Below are 19,819 nucleotides of genomic sequence, written 5' to 3' on the forward strand. Positions count from 1 at the left end.
TAGGACATTTACACTCCTTTACTGCTCTATACCGAGTGATCTTGGAGCGATCCACTCGTCGGCCATCATCGTCAATGGCGTAACAACCGGTATCCAGTCTAGGTCTGCCTTATAGGGCCTATACACTCTCAAATAAATTACGCAACGGGGCACGGCGCACATTCTTTCTATATATAATTTTTGCCCTCTCACTGTCCGGTTCTATAGTCGTCAAACCTAGTTTTTCCATAATCATATAAACATATATTCCACTAGATGGGGGATTTGGCAGAGAGAACCTCCTTTACCACTGCGGGAATAGGGCTATCGTTTAAAGGGATGTTGACCGCCGCAGTCCTTTAACGGAGTTAGAAAAATATAACCATTCTATTTCTTCTACACATCCTCCCTATTTCGTCCTCCTCACGGGATAGGCTTAAAAATTCAACTTGGCCATGATGCTTTAAAAAGAATCCCACTTTGAGGGGTCATACCATTGGGCGCAACAAGTTTTTAGCAAATTTGAAGATGGGGCACACCTCCAGACATTTTGCGCCGATGTCTACCAATTCGATATACCCAAATGCTGTCTGTTGTGTTGGCCTGCGCCATCGCTACATCTCAGACAGGGCTTATAGACTTTCCAGTCTGAATCATCCTTACCCCACCCGCCGCAAGCTGCTAAGCCGGATTTTATCCACAACCAGGCGATTGTGGTATCGCTCATAAATTTCATCGTTATAGAGGATACGGAGGATTCTTCTCCCGAACGCGGCCAAGTATTGACAATTTTTCTTACTAACAACCCAGATGTCTGAGGAATACATAAGAACTGGCAAGATCATTGTCCTATGGTGAGATGTTTCGAGCGAAACAACCGTGCGCGGATTTCATAATTGGAAAAAGATGTTGCAACATTCACGGACAGATAGATTCACTTTTAGAGCATACACAGAGTATTGTTGGGTAGTAAAATTTAATAGCCGTCCCGTAGCAACAAACCGGTTAGTCGACGAACATAACCGAGAAGGCAATGTGCTATAAAAATCTTAAACTTTTGGTAGTCAGTTCTGTGGTCTGATAAAAGCAAATACAACCGGTTGGGGTTTTTTTCGGTAAGTCGATATGAAACTTGAAACTCGCGACATACATGCAACCAAACGTCCAAAGCGAATAGATTTGTATTTATTGAGTAGAAAATGAAACGAAGGTACACTTTAGTGTGCTGCGCTTTAATTTGTTACAAAACTCCAACTTAGGTATAGAACATGTTTTCTAGTAGGACAACAAGCCTTTTGACACCACAGTGGTTATTCTATAATGACCATCGCCGACCCTATAAGCCCCCCCCCCATCCATAAATCTTAACCTGGTTGAACATCTATAACATTTTCTCGAACTTCAGCTTCATATATGACACATCTCCTCAAACAATGATTTCCGGAAGACATTGTAGTAAGCTAGGACCGAATTTTTTTCCTATGATTCTATATCCTCCCAATTCATTGTTATCTTACATTAAAATTTAAGCTCAATTTGGTTGGTTTTTAATTAGAATCGGTTCATTTTTCTTGCTGTTCCAATACTTTTATTGTACTCGGTTAAGTTCATTTTCTTTGTCTTCTTTGTGTTATCTGTATTATGTGGGGATAAATATTTTGATCTTTCCATCGTCTCCTAAGCGCACTTCAGCTTCCTCTCCCCTAAAACATTTTTTCGTTGTGTACTAATAATATTGGCAGTTACATTACGTGATATATTCTTCACTTTTTGCTTGAACATAGTTCCGTCATATAAAAGTACTAATACTTTTTGTCACATTTTTTAATATAATATTTTTTTCGCTTCCCATAAAAACAGGGTACAGTCAGCAATGTAATTGTTTCCCTCTTTAATGTATGACCTATCAACTATCAGAACTGTGCGCCGCCTAAGTCCTTCGTTTGAAATAGTTGGTGTTGATGAAGGCTTGGAGCTTTCGAGTGACTGTGGTCGCCACTTTCCATGTGCTACTCCCCTATAGCTACACAGCGAGAATACTTAAAGGCAAGTCTTTACTTGATCTTGGTGTGGAGATAACTGCATTTTCAGATTTTAGGCAAGGTAGCGAAAGCAGATCTAGCGTTGTTAATGTCTTCCAATTTCGATGCTACTATCAAAAGAGACCACGCTTCCTAGATATACAAATTGATCGACGCCTTCGATGCTCTGTCCATTAATGCAGACAGGGAGAGTGCGATCACCCGTCAGTCGGCCTCGGATTTCCAGAATTTCCATACGAGTGCAAGCAAAGACAGGAGCAACAATAAATAACTCTGCCGGGAGTTTGGCCAGCCCAGCGACTTTACTCCGTTTAGACAAGCCATCTAGCGTTGTTAATGTGTTCCAGTTCGATGCCACCGTCGAAAGAAACCACGCTTCCTAGGTACACAAATTGATCGACGTCTTCGATGTTTTGTCCATTAACGCAGACAGGGAGAGTGCGATCACCCGTCAGTGGGTCTTGGATTTCCAGAATTTCCGTACGAGTAGCAGATCTGCATCAACTACAGGTGCAACGATAAAAAATTCTGCCAGGAGACTGATTAGCAACCCTGCGAGAAGTGGCGGACGCAACACGAAAGCGAACGTAAACAACCATCATGTGGTGATCCAATTCAAGGCCGATATCAGCGCCTCTATTGCTACGGACATCCAGGAGACAAACCCTAAATCTACTGCTGACTACAAAGTGGTCGATCTGATTGAAACCCAACTGACCTTATGGCAGCCTGTGTGCTCGAATAGTTCACCAATTACGGGGCGATGGAAGCTGCAGAAATCAACAAGCAAATTACAAATTTTGTAGTGTTAGAAGCTTGGGGAAAAATAACACTTTTTCCTATTTGATTTCAGTTTATTTTTATGAGATTGTTTCCGACTTATCTACTATTGTAAGTCCAACACTAACTACGCAAAAAAGTATCTCTAAAGATACGCATCAACCTAATTTCGATACATATTGTCGGATTTACTTAAATCTATAGATACACATGAATCATTAATTTTCACTAAACAAAAAATTCCTACAAACAATGAATGATATTTTGTATTATTGACCATTTTTATCACATTTTTCGTTTCACTTTTTTCTCGTCACAGCATAAAACCTTCGAATCAAAGTATACATAAATACATTTTTGTATACATAAACAATTTTTGAAAATCTCAATACTGTTTTCCCTAATTTGTAAATAAATTTTCTATAAAAAAACTACATATGTATGTCCAAAAGATCTAACTAATCTTTCCAATCCCAAGGGATGCAAACTGTTCCGTCCGACAGAACAGAATAATAATTCGTTATATTCAGATTTAAACGAACTAAATTTTTCAAGTCCTGCGTAAGTAGGCGATTTAAACATTTGATCATTTTGTCTGGTGTTACTGAATCGTCTTTATTTAACGATTGCAGCTCGAGCTGATTGATGCATCTCCCGTGTAACTCTCTTTCGATATATTTATTGCTGTCGGATGTTAACGGAATCGTTATCATCTTGAGTGGGATTAGTAAGAGATACTTACCTATCGTACTGTATGGTCTTTTCTTTGGCCTCGCCTAAATGGTTTGTAATAAAGTCCACTAAAATTACTCCGGGACATGTTGAGGGTGCTATAAATTGGCCAGTGGGGCTCACCATCAAAGGACCTGCCTCTCTGCAAGTCAATGATTTAGTCGAGGTGGTTGTAGACGTGAAAAGTACTTTATACATACGATTCTATTACAATTTCGTATTCACTTAAGCTTTCCGGCCAGGATTTCGGATACTTTTTTGTGCTTAGATAATCAAGTAATGTTGTGGTAACTTTTCTGAGGTGTCCAGCATAATCGCCGGCTTGAGCTTTCGGCATGAATTTCCGTCTTCCAATTTTTATATCACGCAATACTTGTGATAAGGCAATCTCATACGCCGGGATCCGCTTCAAGTAGACATCATGTTTCGGAATATTTCGTATGAACTGAAAGAAATACATACCGGTTGGGAAATGACTCATCAGTAAATGAATATTAATAATGCAACCGCTTTACTTACATCGATCCAATTATTTAAAACGTCGCCCGTATAGAGCATGATATGGCCTTCTCGACTTACACCTGTGAACGGAGCAAAAACTACAACACGACCTGAAAAAACAACACCTTTCAAACATTTCGTCTCGTTTATTACTCAGCCAGACCAACCTTTCAAAGCGTGCATATGCTTTTCATGCAAGTTCGCCAAACGCTCAAGAGTTTTAAGGCATCCGCGATAGTGTTCGAAATTCCAACCGCAATCGTAACGTACTTCCACCAGTCCCAGGCGTTTGACGATCTCCTCTTGCTGCTTATAAACTTCTTCTTTCAACTCTTCGATGCCTTTGCTCCGTTCGTGCGCAGTACTTACATTATTGTTGAGCCAACCTCTAAAAATTCGTTCAATTATTATCTAGAATTTCTGAATGTATATTTAAAACCTTAATTACTTCAAAGTTTTTTCTTCGTTCTCCTTACGTGCCCTGAAATTTTTCTCAAACTCCACAAAATCCGAACTAAAGTTGATGTCTCTGAATGGATTCTGATTTGAATTTTCATCGATATCATAGAAGCGGGAAAGATCGTCGAATGGCGAATTACTAGTTCCGTCAGCTTTACTGACAGCTTTAATTTTGTCTACATAATCGGTAGGAAGGTTACAGGATTCCAAAATTCGTTTAATGACAACTTTGGTGTCGTTACTACGTCCAAGGGAAATTTTTACTAATTTGAAGGTATCTGAAGAGGGAAATTAAAAATATCTATCAATTTACCTGTGTAACCTTTTAACCATCCAAGTTTTATGCGCCCGTTCTTAAATGTGGCTTGTAAACTAATAATTACCACGGCATCCGTGGCATTGCTCTACTTGCCCTTGTTGATTCAAACTACCGCAAACTGGGTTGATGTGGAATACTAGAGTCGAATATCAAGTGGAGAGGAATTTCAAAATACTATCTTGTACCAAAAGCAGCAAAAAAGAACCCAAAATGTCCACCAAGCGCAGCTCTACAGGGTGGCACGGTACACGTTTTGTATGTAATAGGTAGTATCTGATGACCCTTTTGCATTGATTTTATGAAACCATTTACAACAAACCTGAACAAGGACTCAACGAGAAGAGTATTTAATTATGGACTATCGACAGCAAGAAGAATCGTTGACAACGCCTTTACTTTGATGGCACCAATGTCCAGAATTTTTCGGAAGCCCCATAATGTTCTTGTGAGTTTGGTTTGGTTTGGGGTAATCGTGTCGGCAATAAGCATTATGTTTTCTGTCTAACAAACCCACAGCATCATTTCTTGCGGTTTTTTGGAATATAATGGATGAAATAAAAACATCAGTAACAAAAAACCTTAGTCAGTAGATATGTTTTCATAGGCAATGTCAATTGTGCTCGAATAGTATGCTGTCAAAGACAAAGCAGTGGAAAGTGGAGAAGTCTAGAATCTTCTTGATGTTATCTAAACAGAGTCAAAGGTTGTATTCAGATCTCTGCAACGATCACAATACCGCTGTTAAAATTCCCCGGAATCATTTCATGATGCTCATAGACAAATCCTCTCCTCCTCTATGTATCGCAAATCTTCATCGATACCTACATAACAATTCGCTATTTTAATGGTTCTTATCCTGTAATAGAATCTTTCGGTTGAGTAAAATTTCTCGAAGTAAAATATGCAGGGGTCAATTCAGTAAGAATCCATTACAGAGGTTTGCAAGACCTGGGAACAGGTCTTACACTGATCTACGCTTACCCCTGAACTGAGGAATTGCTTACTAGGGCTTGCCTGTATACTTAGTGTTGTAGGAAGGAGGGGATTTTTTCAACTAACCTTGGCCAGGTTAAAATTGTACACCGCTTGAGAGAATTTGGTATCCCGAGGAAATTGATAAGACTGACTAGGGTGACGCAAACCAATGTGCAAGGCCAGATAAAAGTAGTAGGATCACCCTCGACACCATTCAGCATCAACAACGGTCTAAGACAATGGGATACTCTATCATACATATTCTTTAACCTGACCTTGGGAAAAGTGACCTGCAAAGAAACCTTTTATATTCCTGGCTCTTCTCCAGTTTTTTTTGAATAGGTTTACCTTTGAAGTTGACAATAGTCCTGGTTGATCCCTTGGGCAATACCAAGTGTAGAAAATCATCCACTGAACTCAAGACGATATACGAGGTATTGTGCTCCATTTCATTAGATGGGAACAATGAAAATCGATTTGCCTTTGGTTGCACGTATATATAAGTTCTTTTGATTGCACCATGTGTACGGTTAACTTTTCCCAATACATTTGCAAGACAGCACCATTTAGTCTGGATACTGCCTGTTAGATGTACTCTGGTTGTGGCTGGTTGGCGCACATTTGGGTACTATATCGCTACCGTACCTTTCCCCTCAAAGCAATGGAAAACATACGAAAACGCACGATATTAAATTGCTCTGGGCTTCAGCATGAATGAGATGTAGAAAAAATCGAGTCAGCTTTTTTTGGTAAGCCGCACAGAATTGCCAATATATGTGTGAGATCGACACGTGTTTACCTATTTATTAGTGAATACGTGAAAGCTTTTGTAACTATTTTTGATCGTATGGGGTGATCACTGCAGTTCAGTTTTCTTCTCCACCTTATTGATAGGATTTGATTTGATGCCTTCTCCTTGTTTGGGGACATAATATAGACAGATGGGCTTGATAAATTCATTCGCAAGTGCGTATCTTTCGAGGGTGGTTACTGCTTATTAGGTATGCTGACAAGCCAACACTTCACATAACTTCATAATATAAATGCGCATGTGGTCAAAATGTGACTTCTCGAATGCTATCACGAAGTATGAGGGAAGTGTTTACATTCTCTACCTACTGAGTATGAGTAGTCAAAATTGAAGTTAATATTTGTATATATGTGGTGTATACTACGCCGTAAGTCAGTGGAATGATAGCGCTGAACTATCTAATACCTTATGGATCAGGTACTTCTCCACGACTCTACTAACAATTGCGAACCATTGGAGGGGTAATGATAGATCAATGCAAGAAATAAGAACGGGGATGCAGGAAACGCTGTGTCGTGGTAAAAATTGAAACTATATATAACTGCTGTCCGGATAGCTCAGTGGTTAGAGCACTAGGCTGTTATACGGAAGGTCGCGGTTCAAATCTCACTGGTGGCAGTGGAATTTGCATCGTGATTTGACGTCGGATACCAGTCGACTCAGCTGTGAATGAGTACCTGAGTCAAATCAGGGTAATATCTCGGGCGAGCGCAATGCTGACCACATTGCCTCCTAGTGTACCGTTACGGTCTTGAATGAAGTGTTCTAACACACTTCAAGGCCCTGATCCAATATGGATTGTTGCGACATCGATTATTATTATATATAACTACTCTAGCCTCCTCAAGGAAATATAAAAGGTCATAAATTGTGCAAGGATCTCTAGTCAAAAAGATTTGCTAAAGGTGAGAAGACTTATTATACCATCTATACTTAACCATCTATACCATCTTACATACCATCTATACTTAATCCTTACACTCGAAGATTATGTGTTCGTTAGTTTCTCTAACCATCCAACTGTTACATTTGTCCAAATCTATGTATCCAAACCTTTTGAGAAAAATTTTGTTATATGTGTAATTGGTTTGAAGATAATTCAGTAATCTTTCTTCGGAAACTGTAAGCGTACACGTAGCCTCCGGTTGAATTATGGGCAAAGAAGCGTGAATGTTTGAGAAAAGTGGTCCTTTAACAGGTAATATCGCCAAAAAGTACTCTTCCCACGCTCTATAGGATTGTTCTTGAGTTGCCTTCAGCACATTTACAGGGGAAGGTTCGACTAAAATTGTAGAACTAGAGCCCGCATGCGCCGGGCATCATAGAATTTTAAAGACTTAAAAAAGGGGGTCAGGAGCAAGGGCATGTATTTTGCCTACTAGGTGATGCGATGGCGTATTTTGTTTGAGTAATATACAAGTATGGAGAGAGTATATAATGATAGTAACCTTCTCCTCACGCATCTCGAAAGCACCTTGATGGCCTGAAGCACAGCAAAAAGTTCAGCCGCTAAAACCGAACTGACACACAGGTGCCCCCCAAATCATACGAAATATCCTGAATTTTATTAGACGTTGCGGGAATAACATTGGGAATTACAGTGTCAAACAAGCCCCGGAACGACATATAGATCAAGGAGAGACCATTTACAACATCCGGGTTCTGAACCACCAAATGGTAGGTTTTGGGATTTCTTTCCTTTATTTTAAGAAGTTTTTTGGCTACCCCTCCTGGGGTGGTTCTGGTCAACCCCAAGCATCTTTTCTGGATACAAGCAGATATTGAGTTGAGAGTTTGAGAGCGTTGATAATAACAATCGTTGAAGCATCTTAGAACACTTCATTCAAGACCATAACCGCACACTGACAGTCAGCATTCCGCTCGGTGTGATTATTACCCTAATTTGACTCAGGTATTCATCCACAGCAAGTCGAGTAGTATTCAGGTTTAGGCCGCAATCTTCCGTTGCATAGCCTAGCGCACTAGACACTAAGCCATCCGGACACCGGACACGGATAAGCGACCATCAGATGATGGTCTTTTTGAAGTCGATGTCAGCATCCCTTTTTTTACGAAGACAACTCTTAAATTTACTACTGATATGGCTGTGGCCGATAAGTTTAGATTTCCTCGCCGGTTAATGGAAATTCAACTGACCCTATGCCAGAGAGTCGTAAATTCAGTGATGAACCTGATAACGACGGCGTGAGCCCAGCCAGGGCAAGCCTTCTATGTGCTGGTGGAGGGCAGAAATTGCCGACCTACGGAGGGAGTGTCATAAGCTCCGCCGTTTGGCACAATATTTACATGCCAATGACGAGGTATGCGCCATTAAGGCACAGTATAGATCAGCAAAAAGGAGACTCCGCAGCGCGATAAATAAAAACAAAGCTCGCGACTAGCAGAATCTGATTAAGAAAGTTAATGAAGACCCGTGGGGACTTGGCTATAGGCTTGTCACCCAGAAAATCGGGAGTTTGCGGAAGCCTTGTATACTAAGTACCGACCAGATGGACCGCATTGTACGGGCAATATTCCTCAGACATCCTGTTCGGATTGATGTCAATAGCGCGGAAGGCGTCGAGGATTACCTCCTTTTCACAATGAAAGAGCTCGAAGAAGCGTTTATCACTACGAAAAATAAAAAGGCGCCAGGTCCTGATGGGTTTCGGCGGAAGTTTACAAACTGGTGTTCCACCAACAGCCAGATTTGCTGTTTGGGTCGCTCAACGCTTCCTTGAAGGAGGACATTATGTTTGTCACTGGAAGGTGGCCAGACTCGCGCTGATCAGTAAGGGAAAAGGAGACCCAGAGCTCCCACCTGCATACCGACGGCTGTGTATGCTTGACACGGCCGGTAAGTGGATAGATGACTGCTCACGGATTCGTCCTTAACCTGGAAAAAAACCATTCATCTTGACCAGAAGGAGAATCCTGACCCTGCGTCCCATATTGATCGGCGAGTTGACTATAGAGTCAAAACCAGCGGCTAAATACCTTGGTTTATTCATCGACTCGAAGATTAGCTTCTTCGAGCAGATCAAAGCAGCAACGGACATTACTATAGCTGGAGTCTCGACCTTGAGTCGGCTAATGTTGGTGGCCCTATATCTACAAGGAGACGTCTCCCTATGGAAGCAACGCTGTCGGTTCTGCTCTATGGCGTGGAGGTATGGGTTAATGCCCTTCACAAGGAGGTGCATCGTAAATGCATTGCTCAAGTGCAGAGATTTATCGCACTGTCTCAGAACAGTGGTCATGATCGCGGGAGTGATCCTCGTTGCCCTCCTTGCAGAGGAGCGGAAAGCTATCTACCGCCGTAAGGACGAAAATGTAAGAAGTGGTTGCCCGTGAAGAACGCCAATGCACCCTTACCATGGCTGAACTGATGAGATTGATTACTTCCTTATCCAACTTCTAAGCAGGCATGGAGACTTTCATTCTTACCTACAAAAGATTGGGAAGCCGCGATCTCCTGATTGTGTGTTCTGCAATGAAGTGTTGTGCGACGGTGAATACCCTTTTTTCTCTTGCGAAAGATGGGGCGGGTTTCGTCAGCAGCTTTATGCAGACACTCTCTCCAGACAACATTGTTAGAGAGATGTTGAAGAGCGCTGGCAGCTGGTGTCGTGTTATGTTCGGGGTCTCCTTATTGCGAAGAAGATTGAATTTGACCGGCGGTGGGACCGGATGGCAAGGGGTTCCCTGAACTAACAACTTCCTTCCCTCCCCTCCCCTGCCATTGGTGAAAGGGATTCCCTGACTTAAAGTTATCTACCGTTAGTCTAAGATACTCTATCTCTCTACTTTTAGGCACTTAGTGTGGCTTAGATGCCATATTTTAATACAAAACAAGTCGGAATACCAGAAGTTGAACGCTTCGGGTATAAAGGCTTCGTGTTCATCTTGTGTTAGAAATTTACTATGCACGTTATTCCGTTCGTGTACAGATAAAATTGATATATCCAACTCCATCGTTCATATGAGTTCACGTTATGATAGTGACGTTATACACGTCTTAAATTGCGATAAATTCACATGAAATACAAAACTTTGACCTTCTATAACTGTGTTAATAATAGTTGTCCTTCAAACTTTCCCAAATTGAGTATTATTTTATGCTGCCAAATTTTGTACTTCTAGGATAAACTTAAGGGAGGTTTTCGGATAAATTTCTAAAATATGGTATTAATAAATTTATTTGAACAGATATCGGAATGGAATGTATTTTGAAGCCTAAGTTTTATATTCCAGCATTTTGCTTTTTTCAGATTTTTCTGTTGGATTTGTTCTGAGAGCGAGGCCTGTTACACTTTGCGAAGCATACATTTTGAGCCCGCAGTCCTCTATGTTCTCCATAATATCAGAGATAAGACCAGTTTCGAAAACTACTTGTCGAGCCCCATACTCTTCATGGCCACATTCTGAGAAAAGTATGGCGAGGCCCCCTGGGCGGCTGATAGCTTACTTCATGTGCGGAGGTTCCCTAGTTGAATTTGATATGTGAGGGCCTCAATGCTTCCGTCGAGCCGAGTTACCAGTCTGCCACTGATGTACAGTGAATATTAGTTGAAATCAAACCCTTGAACTTATGCAGAGCAAAACCTGGAATTGCGACTTACCTCTTTTTTCGACATCCGAATGACGAACATAAAATGGCAATTCTTTTGGCGCAACATGTCCAGAGCGCTTCTGTTGCAAGGCCTCGATATGTGCGCTGAGATTTTTCAAAGATTCTTCATTGACTGACTGAAAGCATAAGATAAATCAACACGTTATCTCCGCTGTCTGCGTTATCTGTTCAAAGCTAGAGCAACGTGATAATTGCCTCTAAAGCTAAAGACGATTTTCCGGTTAAATAACGAACGATTCAGGCTACGTGACTAGTGTCAGAGGTCATTACCCTTTGTTCTGGATGTTGGCCAAACAGATCGGGGTGGACAACAAAATAAAACGGACGAAGAGCTGTTGCTATTTCCGAACTGCTGATGCTACGCATTCCTTTGATTTGATTAAAAACACCTGAGCTGCCATTCCTTCGATAGCTGAGTCGGAAGTGAGAAATAGAACGTCATTACAAAAACGTGCTTGGCACCACAACGTCAAGGTGGGAAAAGTGATTGTAGATGAGAATTTGATACTTTACTAGCAACGGAAACACATCAACATTTTCAAATTTAGAATCACAAAAAAATTAGGGAAGAAAACATGGGGATAAAAGTGTGATAGGAAATGATTTTTCGGTGTTTGTTCTGACAATTTCTCTGACGTTTGATTGAATCTTTCTATTTTTGTGAGGACTGACATTTGTAGAGAAGATAAAGATGTGGAGACTTGTAAGTTTAAGTGTTGTCGGTTTCGAACAAAATTCAAAGTTTCTTTGAATTAAATATTACCTAAAGGAGGTTATTTTGTTTTGATATAAAAGAGAATTTTTCCATTACCAGAACAACAATTCTTACGAAGTTATAACACACGCATGGAAGCGCTTTGGGACAGGAATGACGAGTGTCTCTAGCTACAAAGTTATGGTAGTGGAGAGTTCTTGGGGGTAATATCAGAATGACGTTTCCAATGACTGGTTTGCACCTTTATCTATTCGCCCTAAGCAGCTGAGTAATAAAGTGATCAAATCATGGTTTGTTGGACAAAATTTGATTTTATTAAGTGATCTATTCACCTTAAATGCTTTCCAGCATGGCAGACTCAAGGTGCGTACTTCAGCGGAGGAGGCTGCTCGAAAGAAAAAGGAGCAGGAGATCAAAGTGAAAACCTACCGAGCAGGAATGGGAAGGATCTTTGAAAAACGAAAGAATGGACAGCTGGATGACGAAATGATGCAAATTACGGGGCAAATTCTCTCGCGGAATCCAGATGTGTATACCCTTTGGAATATTCGGAAGGAGTGCATTCTTAAAATGGCAGAAAGTTTAGGCAATGAGTGAGTGGTATAGGAACTGTTCATGGAAAAATTCGTAATCCTTTCAAAATTTTCAGGGCTAAACAATCTCTCTACGACAAAGACTTGGGATTCACTGAACAATGTCTAATGGTGAATCCGAAATCCTATGGCGCGTGGCATCATCGCTGCTGGATTCTAGAGAATTGTCCTACGCCTGATTGGGAACGGGAAGTTGCTTTGTGCAATAAATATTTGAAGCTTGACGAACGAAATTGTAAGTATATGAAGAGCCACATAATACCCCTGCGTTTTGTTCTTAGCCTAGATAAAAAAATAAAACCTGTGGCAGTTTAGAAGAGGGACATTGTGTGCAAATAGGGGGTTGGTGTTCAAGGAGGGGAAGGCTTGTCAGTAGAAGCAAGAAAGTGGGAGTTTTGGTAGATAAATTCTGTAGTTTCGCGGACACATGTTCGCCCCGTCGACCGAATGTAAACGGTAACAAGTGCTTGATATTTTTCTTCTCTGCCCGGGGTTGACTTGTCTCGATTGAATTCGTCATTTTTAGCTCTCATAGGTTTGCTCCGGGCGGAGTCGAGAGGCTTTCGAATTGCGGTCTAGCATATCAACATCGCTGTTTCGGTAGGCCTTTTGGATGTTTCCCATCGACTTCAATGCTCACGCGAATACATACATGACCATATCGTCGAAGAAGCATCCCTCGCAATTGTTTCACGAAGGGATGTCGTCAATTTTAGTGCCTTATTGGGATGCCGTCACTCTGGGTTCGGTCATAATGTGTTACGCCTCTGAACCGATGCAACGTCTTTACCCCTATTACACTGCGTGGATCGGGAGGGGCGTCAGTTGCACCGTAAATTGTTCAATTTGGGCAAGTTGTCCTCATTGGCAGCGCGATCATTCCTCTTTCTACACAATAGACAGGTGTTTTGAGTTTTTTCTTGATGATGTGTTATTAGTTTGCATTTGTTATTGTTAGTTCAAGCACGTGGCGTTTTGTTTTTTTTTTGGTGAAGTCCGATTAGGATAGATAGATCCGAAATGGATTTTAACGGTTTTGGAGCCAGAAAACAACCGCAGCTTTTGGAGCAGGGCAAAAAAGGATCGCTTGTAATGGGTTTGACGACGCCAACATTGCACAGCATAAATGTTGAGGAATGTTATGCGGTCCGACGAATTGAACTTTCGAATAAGTTTACATACGAGCAACTGCAATTAGGAAAATTATGACCAAATTCGGAAATAGGTGAATAGATTTTGTGTGAAACAAAACCTTATTAGAATTGAGTCGATGTCTGCCTGCTCGTCTGTCTGTCAGTCACACCCGATTTATCCGGAAACGGGTAGATCGATTGTCACGAAAATTGGTGAGAGCGTGTGATCTATTGTTCCCTTTACATACAGCAAGTGGCGCCATTCTGTGTTACGTTTAAGGTGGGGCTCCCCATACATGTGAATAGAGGGTGCAAAATTTTTTTTCATAAAATGTGGCCATGTCGGATATCAAATGAAAGGGCTCAATTAGTACTTTTCGGAACTGCTCCATATTTTATATCGGGTGAAACCTAGGGGAGTGAGAGCTCAAAATATGATCATCAAAAAGTGTAATAGGTCTCGTTCTGCGAACCTATGCAACCGAAAAATCTGAAAAAAAAACAGTAGTGCACCTCTACCAAATCTAAGCCTACCCGGCAACCCCCCTTATGTCTATCCCACAAGTGTGGCATGGATGTAAAGGATAGCATAATGCACAATTTGGTAAAGTTTGTGGAAAATCCAACTATTTTTAACAAAGTCGTAGCAGTTGAAACTTTGTCACTTTTTGTGAATTTCGTGCATTCTACAACGCGTATGACGTCATCATCGCATATCAAGTTAACACCAAAACGAAGTAAGTTCATATGAATTGGGAAGCAAAGAATTATTTTGTTTTAGTTTTTTAGTCATTTCAATTATTCCAAACAGACATGTGTATGTAGATGTTTAGTATAAGTGTGCCAATGAAGTTTGCGGGTAGTGTCTAATTCAGCTAGATGTATACTATATATACTATATGCTTTTGTGCACGAAGTAAATCGGAAATATGGATACGATCAATTTATATATAATACATGCATATATATGTACAGTATTCGGAAATAAGTAGCTTGTTTGTTTAGGTTGAGGATAATATCTATGGCTGTAATATTTATGTATGTATTTGGGAAAATATGAAGGATTATGTTGGATTTGTAGCTATATACGGATGGAGAAATGTACGTTAAATTTTCTTACATAAGATGAACACAAAACCTTTCTACCCGAAGCACGAGCTTCCGGAATTCTGACTTGTTGTTTTTTCGCACGAGTAAAAATCGTCGAGCGCGGCCTTCGTGAGACGCCGTGTTGGTGAAGAATATTATCTGGATTGTGAACGGCCACTGTTATGCACGGAAGAAACTGTTATATAATATGTGGGTGTTAGTGGCATCGGGGAAATGGTCTTTCGTGAAGGTCGGATAAACGGTGAAAAGTATATAAATGTGTTAGAAACTGGGATAAAAAGTTAACTCACCCAATTGCAAGGCAGCTACTGTATTGGGTTGGTTTAGAGAAAATAGCATTGTCTTGTTAGATTGGTCGGCCCAGTTCCCCGATGTGAACCTCATCGAACATTTTTTAGGCACTCTAAGGCACAAATTACGTTCAAAACAGTGCTCAAAAACGTTTTAATCCACGAATGGAACGCCACATGCGCTCAACAATTTGCGAAGCTAATATAGGACTATATAATGTAAATGATTGATGATTGATAGGGTGCCTAATATTTAGGGCCAGGGATGTATGTGCATAAAACTGCGTTTCGTTACAGCGTTAGAGGATCTCTGTCAGTGTCTATGAAAAGAAAAACTCGCACTCCTTGCGTTGTTTCAACGGATTCTTGATTTACATGACGACGGTCTTGTAGGGATTGCTTTTGCTGTCGTATATAATGGAGTTTAGTGCTGATAACCCTGCTTTGACTATTAAACAGATTTGAATGGTGTACTCTGACATTTTCCTGCCATCAATGAAGTAGCTTTTATTTTCGCTTGTTGTGTAGTTGTCGTATTTCTGAGAATTTGAGTCAGTACTGTAATCGGGTTTTTCGAAAATACCTCTGAATTCGATCAGCCTTCCATGCTCGTCTTCAGTTTGGTCGAGTACCACCGAATATGTCTCAAAAAAAAGTCAAGTTTGTGCCCAATACATTTTCCGCGGATTTCAAAATGGGTCAGCTGGACATTACTATCCAGTCCAGGCGCCCCCTTTCTGCCTCAATTCGTTTCTAGGCAGGCCATATTATCGTGTCTGAAGTAAGCTCTCTTTGTTGCTAACAGCGGGGAAAAAAGTTTTTTTGTTCAAGTTTTTGGGTATGACTTTTGACCCCAGATAGGAATCATTTAAATTCTTCGAAGTTGTGTTGCTGAACTTGTTTTCTTATGTGCGGGGCCGGAAGTGATTCCGGATGCTTAATCTGGCCGGAAGATTCCTTTAAGGTATGTTCATTCCTACACGTGAGGAGGTATCCCTCGTGCTCATTACTGAATTTCAGATTAAGTTTTGAGCTTTTGTGTAAAACAAAACCTTATTAAAATCGATTTACTGTCTACCTACCGCACGCTATTTTCTTTCTATATAAAACGAACATGTTCTTGCTGCATGTAAACAATTGGAAAATTTCTTTAAAACGCTTTTAGCTGAAAATCGTTTACTAAATGTATTAATTACCAGTTACTAGCTAACTCTGTTTCTGAACCGTATATACAGAAATTGTTTGCGTGTTTAGGATGCGCTGTATTTATGAGAGTGTAATTATGCGTTGTTTCCAACGATTAATTATTTGAAATAATAAAAAACTTCGGGGGATATTTCGGGAACCACTTGTTCCCTTCATCAGGGAGGAACTTGTTAGCACTGTTTGATGAAGTGATGACATTAAAGAAGGTTCTCTACAAAACGTTCTGTTTTTCTATAAAACATTACTGAAACGCTGAAGAATAGATTTTGTAGCCAAAAAAGGAAGAGTTTCCTTTAATTTTTTTCATAGTGTTACTCTAAAGAGATGCCAAGTTAGGAATTTGTTTAGCCCCCTCTCAATCCCTCCATTAGCAATTATTAGACAATGTCCAGTCCAATGAATGGAGTTACTGCCATATTAATGCTGCACCATAAAGTAAAACGTGTTTTGAGGATATATTTTCTAGTAATCATTAATATCACTATGAACCTGACTCCCACTATGGGTAAACAGCCTAGATTATTTATCATAATCCATACATTGTATCGTATATTTTTTTGAATTAAGTGTGCTGAACTTTTTTCTTTTCGCTCGCCGCTACTAACATTCGCCGATCTACATCAAATTCGGTGCGTTCCTAGTTACATAAACTGTTTCAATTTCTTGATTTTTTCTCGTTAATTAAAATAAGGAGAGTGTAATGACCGGTCAGGCTGAGAACTTTGGGTTTGTTGAGTGAGGAACAAATGGCATCAGTATAGTAGATGGCTGTGAGGAAAGCCTTCCAGCCAAATATCCATGACATAATGCAATCCAAGCGGACTCGGTTTAGTCTTCAAATTCCTCCAAGATTTTGCCTCCATGCAGCGTGAGACATTGTGCACCGTCAGACTGATAATAGCTATTCATTTCTTCGGAACACACCCTTCTGCATAGAGCACTCCAAATATTCTCATTCTCGAAATCATTGATCCGCAGGGTGATAATGTAATCAGTGCAGGATAATCTAGAACGTAACCCAGCTTGCTTTCGTTCGCTTATCCTTTTGAAGTGTTTTTTGATTGGGTTCAGGATTATTTTGGGTATTATTGATAGCAAATACCTCTTCGATCGTCACTCTGAAGATGGGTGCGTTTCTTTGGAATCTTAACGACCATATACTTCCATTTCCTGGAAAAAATTTCAGGTTGCCAGAATTTAGGTTTAAATTGGAAGTAGCAATTTTGTAGAAACTGTGAGTAACAGTTTCGAGGCTTGCTTCGATTGATGATTTTGCTTTTAGAAGATTCGCATTGTATAGTGGCTTGCCATGTTCTATGATTCGGAATCATGGTAAAGGCTTTTCATCATCGCGGAGAGAATTTAAAGGGGAGTCAGTATCTCGGTGGGATATTTGCTATTCCGGATTATTAGTTATTGTTGTTGGCACATACTTCCTGAGACAACAAAATTTTTAGGGTGATTCAGACTTGGTGACTCTTTCTTCCTTTCACAAACGAATTGCCAAACATCCACAAAGTTTGTTTATTTCAACAGCTTTTTACAGGTGAATCGAAATATAATCAATTTCCCTCTATTTCTTATTTCAGTTCATTGTTGGGACTATCGTCGTTTTGTTGTCAAAAAAGCTAAAGTGCCGGCCGAAGACGAGCTGAAATATTGCACAGAAAAAATCCATAAGAATTTTTCCAACTACTCATCATGGCACTATCGGAGCAAATTACTGCCACTTCTTTTTCCCCATGAAACGAGTCCTGCGAGACCTATCAGTGAGTCGAAACTGAAAGAAGAGCTAGAAATGGTTCTGACTGCCGCCTTCACTGATCCAAACGATAGCAGCGCCTGGTTCTATCAGAGATGGCTACTAGGCTATTCGCAGCCAGCATTAGATATAGCAGCGATACGAATTTCAAAAAATCTGGCAATTGCTTCTTTTAGTAAACCTATAGATCTGCGCACCTGCGAAATAGAAACAAATTTCGGTTTCAATTTTAATCCGGACCGATGGCAACCTGTTCAGAAAGGCAACAAATATGACGTTGCTTGGATTGTAGAGGATTCATTCGAGTTAGGTGCCTCTGATTTACAACAATATATATTTAAATGTAGAATGAGTGACGGTAAGGATTATGCCATCAACCTCAAAAAGTGTTCCGATGGATTTTATGGCATGAAATGCCCGAAATTTGAATATGAGTTCGGTGCAGCCGTTATTGAAGAACTGAAAAATCAGTTGGAATCATGTAATCAACTGCTGGAATATGAGCCTGATAGTAAATGTAAGTTTCGCACAGGTGGTGATTATTTTAATTTATACTGCCAGTAATTTTTTTGATATCATTAATTGGAATTAAAAGTAATTGAGTTGGCTTTGTCCATATGTTTATTATAACAAATATGTGACTTATATTTTATTATAATTTTCTCTAATTCGAAGGGACTCTGCTCACGGCGTCGCTTCTAATGCGTGCAATTGATCGGAGAGGATACCACACAAAATCTTTGGAGTATTTACAAAAACTGGAAAAAATTGACTACCTAAGGCAAGGATACTATGCCGATCTAGCAAGCAAATGGGCGATAGAAAAAGTATTAGAAGAGTGGATAGAGCAAGGCGATTTAACTGTCGCGATCGATTTATCAAACCTCAACCTTGCTACTATCTTCTATGAACAATATATGTCCATTGCTAAAATTGTAATCTTGCGGAACAATTGCCTTTCAGACAGGACAGCAACGAAATTCAATGCATTCCAATTCTGTGAAGTAAGACCCGTATGATAGAAAAAGTACAGAAAAGCTAACAGAATATATATTCACTCTTTCCAGAACTTAGATGCATCTTACAACCAATTTTCAACACCCGGAGTTATTCCGCATATACCAAATTTGAAGGTTTTATCATTGGAAGGGAACAAATTCTCGAATAATGCGACCACAAGGTTGGAAGATCAAATGAAAAATCTTTGAAAGGAGTAAAAGCCGCAACACCTTCATTCAATCTTGTGATACGCCTTTGAAAACTATCTTAAGTGGGATGAAAGTCTTTCTTATATTTCACTAACTTCAAAGCACTCTATATCTTGCGGACCTCTTTAAATCTTCTTGTAAAAAGATCAGGTACAAAAGCAGTCGACAACTGATTTGAATATTATGTTTTCTTTTGGGAAATATACTGTTAAGCTATAATATTGAAGTTTTCTAGAAATGAAATAGTCCACTTTGTAAGCTTAATGATTAAAACACTATCGAAATATATTATATCTTTCTGTGAACGAAATCATATAAATTTCTCTGTGAAGTGACTTTTGCAACTAATTTATATATTATATATTTGGAAAGTGTCCGGATAGCTCGTGATTGGAGCACAAGACTGTCGTATGAAAGGTCGCGGTTCAAATCTCACTGGTGGCAGTGCAATTTGTATCGTGGTTTGACGTCGGATACCAATCGATTTAGCTGCGAATTAATGAGTACTTGAGTCAAATCAGGCTAATAATCTCGGGCGAACGCAATGCTGCCCACATTGCCTCCTACAGGG

At 40.1% G+C, this 19,819-nt stretch overlaps 2 protein-coding genes across 2 annotated transcripts; one reads left to right on the forward strand and one right to left on the reverse strand.

Annotated features, from left to right (window-relative positions):
* Window positions 1-3,041: 3,041 nt before the first annotated feature.
* Window positions 3,042-11,893, reverse strand: LOC119655462 (T-cell activation inhibitor, mitochondrial). The gene is made up of 9 exons (XM_038061367.1): window positions 11,745-11,893; window positions 11,502-11,643; window positions 11,221-11,347; window positions 4,483-4,771; window positions 4,202-4,422; window positions 4,053-4,144; window positions 3,734-3,978; window positions 3,544-3,675; window positions 3,042-3,485 (listed from the first exon to the last, which is right to left on the reverse strand). Exons 1-9 carry the CDS (start codon window positions 11,765-11,767, stop codon window positions 3,260-3,262), a joined length of 1,497 nt encoding a protein of 498 aa, XP_037917295.1. The 5' UTR covers window positions 11,768-11,893; the 3' UTR covers window positions 3,042-3,259.
* Window positions 11,894-12,077: 184 nt separating this feature from the next.
* LOC119655453 (geranylgeranyl transferase type-2 subunit alpha) lies at window positions 12,078-19,558 on the forward strand. Its single transcript, XM_038061356.1, has 6 exons — window positions 12,078-12,236; window positions 12,295-12,539; window positions 12,596-12,774; window positions 17,868-18,557; window positions 18,716-19,044; window positions 19,108-19,558. The coding sequence occupies exons 1-6, from the start codon at window positions 12,234-12,236 to the stop codon at window positions 19,246-19,248; spliced, it is 1,587 nt and encodes a 528-aa protein (XP_037917284.1). The 5' UTR covers window positions 12,078-12,233; the 3' UTR covers window positions 19,249-19,558.
* The last annotated feature ends 261 nt before the right edge of the window (window positions 19,559-19,819 follow it).

The sequence above is a fragment of the Hermetia illucens genome, chromosome 1 (genome assembly GCF_905115235.1).
Source record: "Hermetia illucens chromosome 1, iHerIll2.2.curated.20191125, whole genome shotgun sequence".
NCBI classification, from domain to species: Eukaryota; Metazoa; Arthropoda; class Insecta; order Diptera; family Stratiomyidae; genus Hermetia; species Hermetia illucens.